This window comes from Pinus tabuliformis, chromosome 4_1 (assembly GCF_031772625.1).
Source record: "Pinus tabuliformis cultivar Carrire ecotype Pingquan chromosome 4_1, CPIR1, whole genome shotgun sequence".
Taxonomy (NCBI): domain Eukaryota; kingdom Viridiplantae; phylum Streptophyta; class Pinopsida; order Pinales; family Pinaceae; genus Pinus; species Pinus tabuliformis.
Genome location: NC_142303.1, coordinates 179,573,159 through 179,592,885, shown reverse-complemented (window position 1 = coordinate 179,592,885; position 19,727 = coordinate 179,573,159). Strand labels below are relative to the sequence as shown.

Below are 19,727 nucleotides of genomic sequence, written 5' to 3'. Positions count from 1 at the left end.
GATCTCGCAAACCATTATATCGGATCGAGATAGTAGGTTCCTGAGCACATTCTGGTCAAGCCTCTGGACACTATTGGACACCAAGATCATCAAAACGACTGCCTTCCACCCCTAGACAGAGGTCGTCAATAGGATGATAGTGCACATACTCCGCATGTACAACTCCAAGCATCCTCTAACCTGGGATGAGAGTCTTCCATATGTGAAGTAAATTATAATAGAGCTCTCCATAGCTCGACTGGTCACAGTCCCTTTCAAGTAGGTCTAGGATTTCAACCATTGTGTCCGATTGATGTTTCCATGCCTCATGCGACTACATAGACCGAATCCACACATGTACTGTCTGAGGTTGATAAAGAAACCAAATTTATTGAACGCATCTAACACATTTGTCGACAAGTTCATGACATCCTGGAGAAGTCAAATGCCAAGTACAAGCAACGACATGATCAACATCGGGTGCCATACAAGTTTCAAGTGGGCGACAAAGTCTGGTTGCATTTGTAGAAAGAACGCCTTACCGGAGCCCATCAGAAGCTCAGACCACTCTGATATGGTCCTTACACCATTACCAAGGTTGTGGGAGACAATGCTTTTGAGCTCATCATTCCCTCATTCCTTGGCCTGCACCCAGTGTTCAATGTGGACTGCCTTCGACCATACTTCCCACCATTACTGGACACATCAGACATTATAGAACAACTCACACCAACAAAGTTAAACCCAAACATCATGGAACTGGCCACAACTGATCGAATTATGGACACACAGGTCAATAACACTCGCCAACAAAATATCCAACAATATCGGGTTGTCAAAGTTGGCCAACTCGTGCACTAAGGCAAATGGCTCACTAGGGACCAAGTTCAACAGAAGTTTCCCCAAATTCAACAGAAGTTTCCACATCTCATGGAGGTACTCAATGCAATGGGGACCATTGCTTCCTAAGGGGGGAGGATTGATCCAGGTGGATATTGGTGGCCACACTCCTATTCCACTTGGACCCCAACATTGTCTCTTTCAGTTTTTTAGTTTCTTTAATTGTAGCACAGTTTACTCTTTTTGGCAATTTTTCGAGTCCTCAACTTTTGGAGCCATTTTTATTTATTTATTTATTTATTTAATTTTTATTTATTTGTTAATTTATTTATTATTATTATTATTATTATTATATTTATTTATTTTTAATGGAAAACGCATATATTGGAAAATTCCCAAAAAAGGTGATTTGTTTCTTTTCGGCCTACTCATCGAGATCTTCGAAACGAGGTATTATGATGGCCAAACGGGGATCATATGCCAAAGATATGACCCCGGGAAGTTGATGTACCAATTTACCCAAACGGGGCCCACAATTTTGGTGCTTCATCTCCTAGGGTTAGGTTTCTGGATGTTTAAGGTTTTCCATTGTTTCTCAATAATAAATAGGCCTTGGAGCCTCATTATAACATAATTCAGAGGCATGTGGCCCCCACATCTCTTCCCAGGGATAAGCTACCATCACCCGAGCTAGTCTTATTTCCATTCTGTTTGTAAGCATATTTCAGTATTTGATATTAATAAAATGAAGTATTATTTCTATTGCATCTTTGTATTTATGGTTATATTTGTAATTTGTTGCGTTCTTTTTTAAATTTGGATCATACTATCATTTCCGTGTTATTTTACTAATCTGAAGAGATGGTTCAGTTCTAGGGAGTGACCTGGGCTCTGGGCCTGAAAAAAGTGGCTCAAATATTAGGGTTGCTGGCATAGCACTATGAAATTTGGTCTATGTTCGCTAGCAGGCAAGCTTGTGAGAGCGATTTTGGGTTTTTGAATGTTGTCATTCCTATATCATGATAGCGACTGAGGCTTAAGTTGTCCAAAAGTTAAGCAAAACCCAAGGGAAAGTTGTCTAAAGTATTGGATTGGTTCCTGAGGGTCCTCCAGCTAATGTTGAATGTTTGTATGGTGTGTTTCCGTCGGTTCCACTTCCTTAACGTGACTTAGGAGGTCGAATCATATCATAGTGGCCTCTCGTCACATGTTTACTCTGACTGGCCGGTTGTTTGGGTTGATGTGGGAGGAGGGTGTTACATCGACATCTGCGACAGGAGGAAAGCATGAAGACGACACTTGCAAAATGTGAACGACCTTGAAAGCGACAGATGCTAGAGCGAAGATAACATGAGAAAAAAACTTATTAAAGTGAAAGCCAGAAAAATAGATAGTTGCAAACATAAAAGCGACACTTATGAAAGCAATTGTGCACACAAGCGACAATTAAGAAAACTGATCAAAATAGAAGTACAATCGCAACCAAAGTGAGGGGGACCATAAATGAAAGATGTTCATTGACTATCAATATGAGTTGAACATTGCAAAAGCATTGTCTTGATGGGTGGTGCTTTGCCTATTCAAGCTTGCATAAAATAAAGTGTGCCCGTGAGTTCAATAAGCACTGTGCATGTGTGTGCAAGTGACTTTACAGTTCAAAACTAGGAACAAGACTTGAAACCTTTAGAAAAAATCAGTCAACCATAGAGTAATCATAGGGCAACGAATTATTAAATCTTCAGTAAGCTCCAAAATTCATGTGTAGGAAAAACGTTGAAAAGTGTTGATCACAACATCAACAACTACTTAAGACAATAACATGATATATGAGTTCCTGAAAAACATAACTCGAAAAAAAAAACCATCCATCATCTCTAAGAAAATAAAAAACAAAAAATATAGTTATTTTATAATAGTTACACCGCACCAAATCTTAACTAACATTCATTAAACATTTAATAGTATTAATTTTACAGACGTCAAATGCAAATAAAAATATTACAAACACAATATAGTATAATATAAAACTATAAATATAAATATTTTACAATATATAAACATATAAATATAAATCTCTTACCATATATATAATTTGTATTTAATTCGATGCTTACTTCCCCTATTGTGGGGTATGTTATGTTTAATTATCTATTAAAAAAGAAACATCCTAAAAAGTTGAAAATCACTTTTGTTTGGTTGTATAATCCAGAAACTCCTCGGGGGGCATGATCCAATAGAATTGGTCGCATAACGCAGTTTTGGACCTACTAACTGAGCTACGTCATTCATTACACATGCATAATATGAATGGGAATTATCGATGGGAGTCAAGGGAGTCTGAGTCAACAGGATGGAATTTGATGGGCACATTGTTGGTCACCGGTTGTTTTGTCATTAGATACAGTTAAAGAATTTGCCATATCATCAAAATTTTCCTTCAAACTTTTAAAACGGCTTAGGAGGAATGGCAAAATTTCCCTTCAAACTCTTAAAACGGGTTACGGAGAGGTGTGAAAGTCGTCATGGGCAGGTTTATTTTGAAATTCCATCTTTATTCTGGAAGGATCCCAAGCTCTGTTGCCTCAGCTGGTTAGAAATACTAAACTTAATGGGAAATTTTTTGTTAATGTCACCATGTCTATTATTATTTTTTAAATAATTTAAGTCTATATCTTTTTTAAAATTTAAAATTTTTTTGTTAATGTCACCATGTCTATTATTATTTTTTAAATAATTTAAGTCTATATCTTTTTTAAAATTTAAAATTTATTTATATATTTAAAATTTTAATTGAAATAAAAATAAATATTTTAAATTTATGAGATGATGATTAATGACCAGCAAGATTAATATGGTCTACCAGATCTTAAGAAATGAACAATTAATTGAGAATAGTTAATATTTTATTTCTGTGATAAAAAAGAAGGGAGAGAAGTGTTCTAAAGTCACTATAGTTTCGCTGACTGAACAAGTCAAGAAGGTTGGTAGTGTGGAATTTTTTTTGAAAAGAGGAATATATGTGAGTAAGGGTCGGGGCAATCCAAAATAAAATATTTTTCACCTTCAACTCACTTAGTATCACAGAGGAGACATGTTCTTTCGACCAAAGGTGTTTTAGGAATAGACAAATGCCCAGTTTCAATTGAAGCTCATGGGAATTAGTTCTTATCTTTGCAATGTTCATTTTCTTCTTAGTACTAGTCAAGGCAAAAAGGTAATTATGGTTCACAAGGGTGGGTGGGGTTGATCACCTCCTTATAATACCTTAACTTCCTTTTCTTCTCCAACTCCTTATCACTCCACAACTTATCCTTAAATTTTTTTATTTTTTTTTCTAGTTAAGACTAACCTAAGTACCCACGGGGGATTTGAACCGGTGACCTATCGCAAGGAGTGCCTTAACAGCGCACCCATTCACCGTTAATCCAAAGCCCTGTGGGCAACTTATCCTTAAATTTTGAAGTAATAGTATTTTTAATATTATCCTTATTCTCCAAGATGATCTCCTCCTTTATCCCCCAATGGTCGAGCCAGGACTTGGGATCCTTATGTCAGTGTTGCTTTAGCCGAAGATGGGGGTTATGACTAGAGTTAGAAGCAATTTTGGGGAGCCTCCTAGCTTTCATGCTAGACAACTTCTCCTTATATATCAGATAACTAAACATATCCATACTTTCAATGGGGGGAAGTCCAGCTTCAATCAAGAGAATAGGGTAGGGAGTATTACCTTTAATCTTGAGTTTGTAGGTTATAAATTGATTTTGGATCATTTCAATCTTTCTCCATGACTCTCTAGATTTATTGCACCCCACACCTCGCATCCATATAAAATAACAAGAATGGAAAGAGTCTTGAAGAGGCACTGTTTTTTACTCCAAATCCAAATATCAGTTGACTCATAATTGTTTTCGAGCTCATAGTAAGCTTTCAAACCTCTTATGATCCTTTTCTCAATTCTTCCAGTTGAGCTAATGGTGAATGTCAATACATAAATATTAGTATGAAGAAACCTTCTCTAAGTAACTGTTATCATAAACGAAATTATCATAGTTGACCTTTTTTGGATTTAATTATCACGGCTTTTGTCTTATCAATATTTTTTTTCTAAGTTATGCTAATTCTATTAAGGTAAAAAGAGTATTATACACTGAGGCCGAAGCCTGTACTTATCTATGCTAGAGGAAAGGCATCAACCAGCAAAAAAACTAGAAATGAACTGCCCAGAAGGGAAACCAGTTCTTAACCAAAGTGTCTCAAAAATTATCTTGTTGCCCACGCAGGGGAAACTAGAAAATTATCTAGTTTGTATCATTGTATTTGAGGATACTAGAAAAAGTAAACCCAACTGAAGAGCCTAAAATTTTAAGTTTTCCCCAAAAAACAAAAACCCAGTGAAAGCAGAAACTAAAAACCAGAGTCCTAATGAACCTGAGACAACTGGCATGCTGAGTGGCATTCTACTAGGCAGGCACGTGGCACGTTGAGTGGCAGAAAGGTGGCAAACCAGGCCGCGAACACATGGCATCGAGGTGGCGGGCTAGGGACGTGGCGGCGACGGAGGGTGCTCCTCCACGATGAAGCATCTGTACTCGTCCATGTCACCACTTGCCAACGGCGAAGTCTCCATGTCGCTAGCCTGCAACTTTGGTTGTTCTTCCTCGATGAGGCAGCAGTATTCGTGTATGACCCAGTTCATTTGCGGAGGCGCTTGCACTTGCTTCCTTGCACGTCTGGTCTACTACTCCTGGTTCAGCTCCTCTGTGTCCTCAAGACTCATTTGAGCCAGATCCGTTTTGGCTTTGGCTTGGCTGCTTCCCACTGTGGTGCGTCTACCATCAGCAATGTTCGAGAGCCCCATTGCTTTGGTGCAGCCACCTCCCATTGCTCCTTGTTCCTTAGTTGCCGTGAGTCGTCCTCCAACCTCAGAGTCTTGTGCCTCAGAATTTTGCTTTTCCTCATGAAAGCTAATGGTGATGGTGGTAGTGATTAGGCGCTGGTTCAGGGCGAAGCGGAAGGTGAATTGGGCATTCTAGGAATGCAACTAAGGAGCTGGTGGAGTGCTTTTGGGAGATGGGCCAGAAGTGGAGGGGAAGCTACTGGGAGGCGTAGCAGAGGTCACCGAATGGAAGCGACCTCCTCCACTGTGTGTAAATAGGTAACGACCAGTGTTCTGCTCAACTAGAGGGGAAGTGGTCTCTGAAGCTGAAGAGTGCTTGGAGCAACTCAGGCTCCCACAGCTCCCAACCCTACGACTACGCATCCTATGTTGCACCATGCTATCAGCACTTGTAGGCAAGTTTCGTTCAGAATTGGGCATAATGGGATGCAACGTTGCAGTGGAGCTAGCAAGCAATTCAGCAAAGGGATGAGCAACCAGGGCCGAAGGGATGATAAATTGAAAATTCAGGTTGTGGGTGAAGTGGATGCCCGAGCCAAAATCGATGCAACAATAAAGATTACATCGTCTCCCAGTGGTTGTGTGGGAGCTGGGTGCCGCCATTGCGTGAAGGCAGAGGCATTGAAGGGGTCGAGGTTGCAGGGGAGGATTGGCAGGAGCAGAGGTGGTATTTTCCCAAGAGTTCATGGTTACCTTGGGCCGAGGTTGATGGCGGTTAACAAAATGGTGGCAGCGCTCACTTGAGGTGCATTTATGGCGATGGTTAATGCCATTTTTGGACCACTGTGCCGCTATGCAAGAGGCCATGTGAACTCGCCACACGCCAACCCAGTTGGCAGCCACCTCACTGTCCTCCGTTGTCACCTGCATCCGGGATCGTCTTGTCAATATTAACAATCATACTTGCCTTGGAAAAATAATCATGGAGGGTTGTAAGTTTCTTGTTAATATCATTAGGGCATCTAGCAAGAAGAGTAATATCATCAGTATAAAGGAGAAGTGTAGTGACTATACCATCAAGCTTGGGTCCATCAAAACCGACATCTTCTAAACACTCTTCAAGCTTCTCAATGTAAATTCCAAAAAGGGTACGAGTGTTAGGTCCCTATACTACTGGTGTAGCTCCTTATTGTTATTAGTGCAATCCCCTTATTGTATTGTGGTGCCCATGTAGTCCCCATATTGTTATTATTGGGCACCATAGAAGCCCACTATTGTTATTGTTCTACCCTTACAATATTATTATTATGCAGGCTCTCATTATATTGTGACCCCTTAGACTCCTATATATAGAAAGGAAATCTTGTCATTTGTATCATACAAGAATTGTTCATTTGTATAATGTAAGAGAGGTTTCCCCCTCAAAGAGGCTTATTTTGAAGTGATTAATCTATTTCTTTTTCTATTTTGTGAGTTGGTTGCATAACAAGGGGATAGGGGACATCCTTTCTTAACACTAATGTTGCAATTAATCTCTTGAGACCAACCTTCGATGGTCTTAAACTTGACAATAATGTTCTCATATAACTTATTAACAACAGCCTTTAGCTCGAGAGGAACCATTATCTCATCAAGTCTTTGCCATAACTTTTCCCAAGGAACTATGTCAAAATCTTTTCTAAAGTAAACAAAACAACATAAGAGATCAATTTTACAGTTGTGACATTGCTCAACATGGTCCTAAGAGTGACAAGGTGGTCAATAGTTGAGTGATTCTTTCTAAAACATGCTTTCACTTTGGCTATTTTACCATCGATTTCAAGCGGGTTGCTAATCTTCTTTTCCAAAATGAGGCTAAAATCTCTAAGAGTATGTAGCTGCAATCTGCATGAAAAGTTAAGATTTGTTTTTAGGTGTGTGAGGGAAATGGCCATAACCCCGCCACAACTGCTATAAATCGATCGGACTGTGATCAGTGATACGAGCCTCATTGTGTGAGCGAGTCATCCCATTGCAGAGAGTCACACCTCTTTCCGCTACCATAGCGGTTGGTTTCTTGGGTCGCTTGTCTACGTTGTCGTGAGCCAAGGTCAATGCACGACAGACAGGAACAAAGGTGAGCCAAAGAAAAATCAGGATTAAAAAAGTCACGAAGAAAATATTTCTTTTTAAAAGATATAGTCAACGATAATTATGTGAGCACGTTTTCCATAAGAGTGAGACGGTAACATAATTCGAGGAGGCATTTGTTTCTAAATCAAAGTGTTATGGAATATGGAAAGGAGTCCTATAATAGCTTTGGGAGCGCTCTAAAAGGTCTTTATTATTATTTATTTAAATGATAATACTTTAAATGGGTTTTATTATAAAGACCTTGTTAAAAAGAGTTTATTACATAGGGTTATGTTGAAAATGTTTTTGAAAAGAGTAAAAAAAAAAGATTTTTCAAAGGATTTTATTGTAAGTTCCCCAGAATTAAAAAAAGTGCATGGTATTATTTTATTGTTATTAGAATATATATATATATATATATATATAAATAAGCTTTTAGGGTTTTGTAAAGTTCATCAGTCTACCAAAATATTTTGAAACATGGATTAATTGTGGCAATATGGTAAGCACCATGTTTGATGAAGAATTGAAGGTTGAAGCTACCACTGTAGCAGAAAGTTATAAAGCAGTTGGAACTACTCATGAAGTAGTATGTGAACAAGTAACAACTGAGTTTGGCATAGATAAAGCTATCAATAGAGCAACAAGTGATTTGGTGGATCCAACAATTAGAATTGTTGATGTTAAATTTGATGAAGAACCATTAATTAATGATGAGTGGTTGCACATGACACAACAAAAAGAACATATTGATATGTTGTTATTTGGTGAGAGAAGCCCAATTGTGTCTGGAAGCTAAGTGGAAGACAACTGCTTGTAGCAGTAGAGGTTGGTAAAATGGAAAAAAATGAAAATTATGATGCAATGAAAAACAAAAGAAGGCAGAGAAGTAAGAGATAGAGGAGGAAGCTCTCACTGAAGGGCATAATAAAGATATTTTTAACATTGATTTTGATTGTGCATCTAGCTAAAAGAGAATATGAAGAACATGAGGCAGGAAAGGACATGGATGTTTTTGAAGACAAAGATGAATGCATTGAAACCATTTTTCAGCAATGGAGTCAAGAAGAGATAAGATTCTTCTATCAAGAAATATGGCATAAAGAAAGTCAAGAATATGAAACACAAGAAGCAGAGCAAAGAAGATAGTTTGAAGATGAAGAGTGTGGCAGCAGTCCATGGTTGAATGAATATTTGAAGAGGAAGGTGTAGAAGACAAGATCAGATTGTTTTTCAGAACAAATTCAAAACAAGTCAAAGAAAAAGTGCAACAACAACAAGTGAAGAAAACCTACAACAAAAATGTGGAACAAAGAATGAAACGATTTCGAGGATAAAGAATTTTGAAAAAACGGAAAAGAAAATGCAAAATTGTAAAAATTTTGAGTCATTGTAAGCCTAACTGAGACATAGACTAGTAGACATTCTTCAGTTATGATTGAGTCAATTTCTATTGTAAGCCTAGCAAGCACAGTTGAGTCATGTTTGAGTTGTGTTGAGTCATATGGTCATAATTAAGGGGGAGTGTTGATAATTGTGATTACTCCAGCATGCAAGAGTTGGCTAAATTGGGAGAGTCAGTGAACTAAGTCAAGTTGAGTGAGTTTGAGTTAAGTCATATTTTGGAAAAAGTCGAACATAGAGTGTGTGCGTGCATATGAAGTTATTTTGGGCAAGTTGCTAGATGTAAACATTTAAATACCCCTCATTGGGTTTACTATAATCATTAAGTTTGAGTGATCAATAAAAGAGTCGCTATAATCATCAAGTTTGAGTGATCAATAGAAGAGCCGCAGTTCGTGTTATTGTTTGTGTGTGTTAATTTGTATTTCCTCTCTTCTCCCTTTCCAACAAGAGGAACCATTATCTCATCAAGTGTTTTCCATAACTTTTCCCTAGAAACTGTGTCAAAATTTTTTCTAAAGTAAACAAAACAACAAAATAAATCAATTTTATTGCTGGACATTCCTCAGCAATGGTCCTAAGAGTGACAAAGAGGCAATAGTTGAGTGATTCCTTCTAAAACCTGCTTGTCTTTTAACTCTTTTACCATAAATTTCAAGAAAAATACTAATCTTCTTTTTCCAAAATAAACGCATACAACCTACCTAAAATATAACTAATCATAATAATTTTATAACGAGAAAACACATTTTTTTCCCACTTTTAAATTATATTTTAAATTTAAAAATAAAAAAACAATAGCATAAAATAATATAACCCTTTATAAAGTGAATTGTGGCTAAATGTAATATAATGTGGACACGCGGAGAAACAAAAACGAACATACATAAGAGTCGAAAATAGGATTCGGTCAAGGACGAATTGGGGTTAAATGTAAATATAATGTGGACACGCGGAAAAACAAAAACGAACATACATAAGAGTCGAAAATAGGATTCGGTCAGGGACGTGGAACGGAGGAAAAATTAGTATGCGGATCAAATATCTTTTTAGTTCAATTTTTTTAAATTTTAATTTATTTATTTTTAATTTATAATATAATTTTAAGTTTTATTATATTTTTATCATTATTTAAAATGGTATTTAAATATATAAATAAATTTGATATTTTAATAAATTTGTGATTATATTGAGTATGGATTTATTTTAAACAGGGATTAATTTTTTTAAGATGTAAATATTTTTTATAATAAAAAAGGTTTAATTTTTAGTTTTGTATACTCAAAGCTAAGATGGATGTTCAACGCCTTCCGTTTCGACGAAGTTTCCAGAGGAATCAATTTTTGGTCGAGACATCCTTATTGTGGTTTCCCAGTCTGTGGTGAATATGGGAACACTATTATTTAGTCAGTAGAGCATTCCTTAAGAAAACTATGAAAGAGACTGGAATTGTAGCGATTCAATGACATAAACTATGAAAGACACTGGAATGGCGGTGATTCTCTTTAATTTTTTAGAGATGAAGTTTCACTTTAATTTATTAATTGCTCCACAGTTTCATTTGGTTACGTTATTTAAAGTCTTAAAAGTTTGGGAAAGAATATGTCAAAAGGTAGAATTTTATGTCGCTCATTTTTAAACCGTGTGGACCCAGTCTGGTGTTGGACATTAATTTCAACGACTTTCATTAGTGTAGTTGTTATGTTCTAGATAATTCAGCAGATATTTTAGGCGTAGTTTCTAGAAATGATTGGCAAAATGATCAAGTTTATTCCTGTATATAAATATCTGTTTAGACATCAAATGAAAGTAAGCTCTGAGTGGTTTGTATGTGTTTTCTGTTCTGTGTTTGCGTCCCTGCTCTCTCTGTCATCATGGTCAATATACACATCATGGTCAATTTACACAAATTTATTATGATTAGTCACTCCGTCAGAACAGTATAAAATTGTAGCATTGTTGGTCTGTCTGTGCACTGCTGGTTCTCCATTGCTCTATGTCGAGCAGAGTCCTTACGAATATGAACTTCCATGGCAGGAATTTCGCATACTCGCGCCCGATCGGCCAAACTGTTACCTTATTCTACTTGACCATGGTTGTTGTGGCCTGGATCATTGCTCTTCATGGACAGACCTGCAACGCAGCGGACACTGAGTCGCCGACATATGTGTGCAACTCTGGCAATACAAACAGCAGTACATTTAAGAGTAATTTGAATAGTCTCTTTGATATTCTTGTTGCAGGCGCGAACCAAACTGGGTTTAACATCTCTTCCTATGGCCAAAATCCTGACCAGGTATACGGCCTCTTCCAATGCAGGGAGGACATAACAGTCGACGAATGCTACACTTGTTGGAATTTGGCAAAGTATAACATTCAACAAAACTGTTCAAATCACAGTGGCGGTAGTATCTGGCCTTTTCACTGCTTCCTGCGTTATGGAAGCTATAATTTTACTGGACAACTGGACACAGATATAGGGTCCGTTTACAATGAGAGCTTCCGCGGGGACACGGGTATCTTTATCCCGATTGACTTTTCTGCACAGAGTCTTTTAGGGAAATTGTCGGGTGAAGCAGCACCTGTAACGAAAAGATCTGCTATGGGTACAGTCGTAGACTCGTTGTCTCAAACGATCTACGGCTTGGTCCAGTGCACAAGAGATCTTTCTACTGAGAACTGCACAAAATGTCTATCAGGGGCAATCAGTAACATATCCACATCTCTTCCTGGAATTCAGTATTGGAGCCAAAGCTGCAATATTCGTTATGAATTATATCCTTTCTTTAATTGGACTGCGCCCTCCAAGTCCACAAACAAAACACCCATAATTTTAGGTGTTGTGGGTGGCTTCGTTCTGGTCTCAATCGTATGTCTATTCCTGAAATTTGCCATATTTGGAAGGCGATATAAAGGTATTTCTGTCGGAAATTATGAGCTTTTTAAAATTTGCTGAATTTTTATTTGTTATTTTTATACTTTTATTTTCTATAAAAATCATCTTTCCATGCTTTTCTCTAATTGTACCTTTTTATTGTTCAGTAGCATCAAAATAATCAACTTCACATACTTTTGTTTAATTTTTACAAGCCATGGTTCGTGGATTATAACAGGTATATGTAAAATTCATTTATTGTTCCTGTAGTCTTCTCTAATTTATATCCTTTCCGTCATATAGAGCGCAATGGGCTCGAGGAAGACACACTGATTCCTCATGAACCACAAATACTATTTAAATTGGAGACACTGTTAGCTGCTACGGAAAATTTTCATGAGAGTAACAAGCTGGGAGAGGGAGGATTTGGGGCTGTATATAAGGTAACATAGGCGAAGAAAGTTTGTGCTGGCGTTAGAAACTTAGAAACTTAAATTACATCACTTAGGAGGCTTATGTCATCGTTGGATGCAAACTGTTAGTTTAAAGACAAATATGTTGGAAGGCAACAATTGAGGATAAATACTTAACAAAATCCTCATATTGATCTATTGTTTGAATTTCAGGGAACTACTCCGTATGGGAAAGACATAGCTGTCAAAAAGTTGTCGTTGAAATCTTTGCAAGGAAAGAAGGAATTTATGAATGAAGTCAATCTTGTGGCAAAAGTTCAACATCGAAATCTTGTGAATCTTCTGGGTTGTTGTGCAGAGGGATTAGACAGGTTGCTCGTTTATGAGTACTTACCCAATAAAAGCCTTGATAAAATCTTATTTGGTGAGTATTTTCCATCTTATATCTATAGTAAACATTCATGTTTCAACTTATTTATTCCAGACCATGATAATTAATTCATTAATGTATACAGATCCACACAAACGCAGCCAGCTTGATTGGCAAAAGCGTTACAACATCATAATGGGAGTAGCTCGTGGGCTTCTCTATCTTCACCAGGATTCTCAGCTGCGGATTATTCATCGAGATATTAAAGCCGGCAATGTGTTATTGGACGAGAAACTGAATCCAAAGATAGCAGATTTCGGATTGGCAAGACTTTTCCCTGAAGACGAAACTCACGTCAGTACACGAGTTGCTGGAACATAGTAAGATTTCAATGCCATCATCGCTCTCATACACTGCTTTACTGTGCTGATTTCATTTCAAGAGGATTCACGTACAGTATTGTAAACGTACTTTATGGCATCTTTGTTTTCTTGGACAGTATTGTAATTGTACTTTATGCATCTTTGTTTTCTTTTTCAATTTCTTGGACAGTATTGTATTTATACTTTATGCATCTTTGTCTTCAATTGCATTTTCAGTGAAGTTTTTACTTTCTAAGATTTACAACCACAATTTCTTTGTGCATAACTTTTTTTCAGTGAACTTTGTGCATAACTTATGCTTATACAGTTCTACTTTTTTTTTACCGCAATATGTAATCTTTGACATTGTACAATGGATATGCAGCGGGTATATGCCACCGGAGTATGCTATGCGGGGACAACTATCTGTGAAAACTGATGTTTATAGCTTTGGCGTTCTTCTCTTGGAAATTATCTCGGGAAGAAAGAACACGGATTACAGTCTGTCCCCTGAAATGCAGATTCTTTTAGGATGGGTGAGATACTGTTTCCGTCCTATGCCGAACTCAGCATATTTACTTTAATTTAATTATATCACGTTCTTCCTTCCTATATAGTCCTGTCCAGGATTCTTTTAGTATAGGTAAGAAATCGTGTTTCTTATATAACATGAGGGCTGTTATATATACATAATCCTATTATATATACATAATCCTATTTAAGATTGGACTACAAAACATATTAAGATCCAACCTCGTCACCTAACCATTAAACCAACCTCGTTACCCAACCATTAAACAACGTCCTTAGAACCGTTAGGTAGTTCATTTATAAAACATTTATGCTAGCTAGGATTTCACAGCCCATCTTTTGAATATGTCCGAAGTGTGTATATATCTTATCATAATGACGAACCCGTTGTGTTAATGCAGGCATGGAGATCATACGATGGAGGAAATATTGTGCAATTAATTGATCCATCCATAATTGAAACGTGCGATGAGACGCAAGCTTCGAGATGCATTCAGATTGGACTTCTGTGTACACAAACCGAATCCCATCTTCGTCCAGCGATGTCTACGGTCACTTTGATGCTTTCAACTGATTCATTGACGTACTTACCGGATCCCACAAAGCCTGATTTTGTGAGTTCCTATCTTTCCCAAACCAACAAAATCACCAGTTCTGGATCGCCACATGCGTCTGCAACTGCATCTTCTTCGGCTACTGCATCTAACGCCAATGATCGCATCTAAAGCAAGAGAGAGATTGCAGGGAATGCTTTAACATTAATTTAGTATATAGCATGTTTAATGAAGCGAGGAATGGAACAGATTTAAATGCAAGTTGCCAAGATGCTGTCTGTGGGATAAGTCTGTTGGGCAAACACGGAGAGAACTAAGTTATATTTAACGATGTAAACATAGTTTTATTTATTATATTTATTGATTTCTAATAATTAGGTTTTTTAACTTGTAAGGTACTCTTCATTTTTTTCGTTGTTATAAGAATTAAGTTTTTGAAATTTTAAGGTTTTATTGACTTTTCTGTTGTTGTTATTTAGAAGAGTAATTAACTTACAAAGCTCTGAAGAGTTATTTATATACAATTTTATTTAAAGTTGTTAAACTTCAATTTTTTTCTTTTCTATGAAGGAGAAAAACAAGTAATTTCATTTATAGTTAACTGATGAAAAGTACGTTTTGTATATATACTTGAGGAGTGTATTTATGAAGAAAACCAAACAGCTCCAAAATAGTAAACAGCTGCAAAATAGTGTACTTTCATAGGGTATAAATATTTTACTAAGCTACATAAAAATATCACCAACCAACCGGCTTACTGAAAGTGGAGAGCATAATAATGATTTGTACAAAAATCGGTGGCAATGTATATACTCATGAGGAGAGAATATAACTATCCTATATATATCATAGATAACAATTAATGAGATCAACCTTCCATAACAAAATAGTTAATGTCAAAACCGGGACCTGCGTGCAACTAAAATCCGCTAAAGATTAAAAAGCATGTATATGCATGCATTGTCAAGAAATGATGGTGAAAAATATCAAGTCGAGAGATATGAAAGTTATCATCGGCTTAAAACAAAAAAGTAATCCCCTTAAATGTCCTTAAATGTGACGGGAAGACTCCACACACTGACGATTGATCTGCTCCACTACAACCCAAGGATCTTTTCCCATATGAAGGCCATCCTTAAGCATTGTGCATTAACATTCCTTTCCTTGTAAACGTGTGAACAAGAGAAAGAAGAAAAAAATCAACAATACAAATAATCTCTTCAATAATAAGAGTAGGAGTAAGGTAAATGTTTCTAGAGGAAATAATGTCAGTGAGCGTGTTGATGGATAGCTTTAGGTCCCTAATGATGTGTATATCTAAACACCCTTTCTCCTTTGTGAATAAGAAAAGGTTTTTATAGACAAGAAGTTTCACTAGCTCTGTCATTTGATTTTTGTTCGCTCTGTCATTTGATCTTAGACCCAATCCCATTTTAAATTTAAAGAAGTGGGAAGAGGAGAGAAATAAAATAAAACTACCACCACACTAATGGCCATTGTCTATAGAAGCTCCATCCAAATAACACAATAGATATGAAAATCAACTTTTTAGGGTAATCACCCAGGGGAAATGGACTTTCCTTGGGGAAGTAAGATAGCAAACACCTCATTAGTTTTGTGATAGGGGACCGAAACCTTATCCATGAAAATCACCTTGTACCTAGCTAGCTAGACCCCATAACAAATATTTAGAGGGAGGCATTTGAAAGTATGATAGATGTGATGAGAGTGCCACGAATGCCATGCCCCCTCTAAGTCAATACCAATCCAAAGAATTGTGTGTCCAAGAGAAGATTCAAACAATTGCTAGACTTTCTCAGAGAAAGGACATTCCATGAAAATACGGAGGGCAATTTCCTCATTATTTTGATAGAGAGCACCCGAACATAAATCTCCATTGGAGGACATCCCAAGTACGAACCGTTTTCATCATGAGACACCACAAAAATATTTTTGTGATTTCAAAGGACATTTGGCCTTCCATATAGCCCTCCATCACCATTTCTCCAGAAGATTCAATGTGTCAGCAATGAGGGAAACGAAGCCTAATTTAGGCATTTATATATCAGCAAGGGAAATGCATTGGATTATTAGTTTGGCTTTTCCATCAGATGAATGGGACTATTGATAAGAGATTGTGCATAATCTTGCCAACAAACCTTGAATTCTTCCTCGATACCCAAATATTCAACTGAAATCCAACCTTGGCACCGAAATGAGAAGAGGTTTCGATTGGATATATGAGCTAGCTTGTAAAAAGTATGATACCTGAACCAAAAAATCAAAGGGGGGAGGAGGGGGCGGGAGGGGGTCGGAAGCATGTGACGATGACTGCTGTCATGCCAAGGGTCAAGGCCAAGAAAAACCTTATCTCCCCGTCTAACTCTCTAAGCAAGCCCATTACCAATAATATCAAAAAAATTAAGATAACAAGCCAAATAATGGAAATATTTGATCTTGGTTTGTCCAACCCTTAAGCCAATCATCAGGATAGAAAGGGACATTATATTTCTACTTGAAGACAAAAAGGAACAATATATTTCTTCTTGACCACCAAAGTCCACAGACTATCTATAGAGATCACCTCCAACCACACTTTGCATCCCAAGCTTTTGAGAATTGAAATATTTTAATTAGAACCCAAATACCTTGAGCTTTTGGATTGGCGATGAGGTCCCATTTGGCCCAAGGCAAGATCCCTTTTTCATTTTTCCCAAACCAGAGAAGAAAAGATCAAAATCTCCTATTTTTTTCCAAAATGCACTTTGGGATTGAAGCTAACGAGGCCCAGTAATCGGAAATGGCCTCTAACACTGATTTAATAAGCATCAGGTGACCTGCACGGGATAGTCATCCATGACTCCATCGATTCAAACGACTATCCACTTTAGCAACTAACCAGATCCAGTACTATTAACAATAACCATTGAGTTTCAACAAAAAACCCAAGAATTTTAAGCCTTGCTCCATAGGCCTATAGAAGTACGGAAGAAACCAGGACATGTGACATATCTACATCTCAAAAAGATTGTTATGTGAAATTGAGTATTTTTAAACATTTATAGATATGCCTATGGAATGTCTAAATAGACAATAGATCCACTAACACCGATGTATCCCAGACATCACCATCAAAAAAAATAAGGATATCATCCACAAATAACAACTTATTATAAGCAAGTTCTGGGCAATAAGCACACCATGGAAAGCCTCTCACCTCTTTGCATAATTGAGAAGCTCATTCAAACCCTCCACCACTAGTAAAAAAGGAAGAGGAGATAAGGGGTAGCCTTTTTGCAGGCCTCGTTGAGCATTGAAGAAGGGGGGAGCCGAACCATTGCTCAACATAGTGAAAGAAACATACTAAATACATGACATATCTAAATTAATGAAATCAACGCAAAATCCTAGATGAGTAAGCAAGAGTATGATGTAAATCCAATTTACTCTATCATAGCCTCTTGATAAATTGAATTTAATAAAACCCCTTTCAAATTTCAGTTTTTGATGTTGTGCAAGAATGGCCTCATGAATTTGTTTTCCTACAAGGAAAGGAAATTGTTCAGGGGAAATGTATCTAGAGAGAATAGGCTTAAGTCTGAAAGTGATTATCTTTGCAATACATTTGTATATAGAATTACAAATGGAAATAGGTTGGAAGTCAGAGAATGAGAGAAGGTGACTGGATTTCGAGATGAGAACCATAAACATAGAGTTGAAAGTAGGATAAATCTAGCCCTCCTTTCTAGATTCCTCAATAAAAACAATCAGACCTAGACCAAAAATATCAAAATACTCTAAAAGGAATTATACACCGCAACCATCCTGCCCAAGACTTTTGTCTCTCTATAAACTATGTAGCACCAATTTAATCTCCTCTAATGATACTTCCTCCATTAAATCACTACACTCCTCATCAATTGTTCTCGGGAAGGACTGGGCCATTTGAATGACTTCAACTATTGAGGATACTTGAGGGGCTTTATATTGATCTTCAAAAAATTGGTTTTCCAATTTTTCTAAACCATTGAAAGAAGAGATCTGAGAACCTTGATCATTCTAAAGGCACCAAATAGTATTCATAATACCATCAGAGGAAAAACTATAAGCAGTGTTGTCATAATTGAAAAGAATGGATAAAATCCTATGTTTATTATGAAAAAACAAAGAGTAAAACTATAAAAATGGGTTTTGAAAAATGTCCACCAAGAGCTTTATAGAGGCATTTTTCAAAATATAAGAGCATATACCGGGAGATTATATTTGACAAAAACCTCCTTCATAATTTTAAAAATCATTCTAAGTTATCTGCAAGAGTGTTCTCAAAATTGGTACTTAGTTTTTAATTAAATTTGTATCGTTCCATAAAATCCACACCCAACCCTCATTCTTGAGTATTTTTTAGCGGTCCCAGTTGAAAATTATTTTTCTTTTAATTTGACACATTCATTTACTTCTAGTTTCCTAATTTTGGATTTAAAAAATATTATTGTGTCAATACACTACAAGGTACCTTCTAAATGTCAAATGTCTTCTTAATTGATCAAAATGCAAGCCTAAGTTCTATCTTGGGACATTTTTAAGTGCTTCCAGTTGTAGAGAATATGATTTTTCCTCCCTGTAACATACCTGGTAAAAAATTCATGTAAAAGTTAATAAAGGAAAATTGCTAACCACAGCTGATGAGACACTTATTCTAAGCTGAAAGTTGGGCAAAATCATAGTGATGAGGATCGATGGTGATTGATTAATGGCTAAGGAAATTCGCAAAGGATTTGGAAAGGAAAATTGGCATTTTGGCACATTTATTTATGAAAATAATGGAAATTAGGAGTGAAGGGAGGTGAAAGGTCATAGGTTGCATGTGAGGAGGAGAGTGAAGGAAAATAATTGAAAATGAAAAAAATAAAGGCCTCATTAATAAAAAGGTTTCTAAGGATCAGTTCACAGAATTTTGTTAGTTCATTTTTGGAGCTCTCTCTTTATTCTCTCTCTCATACACTTGAACGAAGTTTTCTTGGAGCACTCTTGGAGGAGTGTAGCATATTTGTAGTTCTAGAGCAAGAAGGCAAAGGAAGAGTAGGAAAGCGCAAGAGGACATCGCGATCAACAACTACAGCGGGATTTTCTTGTAGGTACCGAGTTGCATGTATGTTTTTGTCACTAGTTTTGGCATGCATGGCATATGCATGTGGTTTATTGGTCATGATCTATTATTGGCATGGAGGATTTTTTGGATTGACGATGGATTTGCCTAGCCTTGACATTTCCTGGATAGCCATGGTGTTGTGGGTTCATTTATTTATTTTTCTAGTTGGTTCTCATTTTTCCTTTAGCTTGGGTTGAGTTACTAGTTCCTAAAGCCTTAGTTGGACAAACGCTCTAGAGCCCTATAACAACTTGGGTTCAGTTACTAGTCCTGGAGCCTTGGTTGGACAAATTCTCTGGAG

The 19,727-nt window shown here is 36.9% G+C and overlaps 1 protein-coding gene across 2 annotated transcripts; it reads left to right on the top strand.

The window, feature by feature from the left end:
- The first annotated feature begins 10,966 nt into the window (after nt 1-10,966).
- Nucleotides 10,967-14,635, top strand: LOC149174790 (cysteine-rich receptor-like protein kinase 19). Of its 2 annotated transcripts, none has more exons than XR_016258514.1 (6): nt 10,967-12,087; nt 12,351-12,490; nt 12,674-12,884; nt 12,976-13,210; nt 13,578-13,835; nt 14,125-14,246. XR_016258514.1 is itself a non-coding variant. In XM_089422692.1 (6 exons), exons 1-6 carry the CDS (start codon nt 11,169-11,171, stop codon nt 14,446-14,448), a joined length of 1,980 nt encoding a protein of 659 aa, XP_089278818.1. In that variant the 5' UTR covers nt 10,969-11,168; the 3' UTR covers nt 14,449-14,635. The 2 variants fall into 2 exon arrangements, 1 of the variants encoding a protein (XP_089278818.1); XM_089422692.1 differs by having other exon boundaries at nt 10,969-12,087; nt 13,578-13,728; nt 14,125-14,635.
- The last annotated feature ends 5,092 nt before the right edge of the window (nt 14,636-19,727 follow it).

What these genes read in the sequence shown, in the direction of transcription:
- LOC149174790 (XM_089422692.1), top strand. Translation starts at nt 11,169, where the DNA reads ATGTCGAGCAGAGTCCTTACGAATATGAACTTCCATGGCAGGAATTTC. An exon ending in ATTTGGAAGGCGATATAAAG is followed by an intron (nt 12,088 to 12,350) that starts GTATTTCTGTCG and finishes TCCGTCATATAG; the next exon opens with AGCGCAATGGGCTCGAGGAA. An exon ending in GATTTGGGGCTGTATATAAG is followed by an intron (nt 12,491 to 12,673) that starts GTAACATAGGCG and finishes TTTGAATTTCAG; the next exon opens with GGAACTACTCCGTATGGGAA.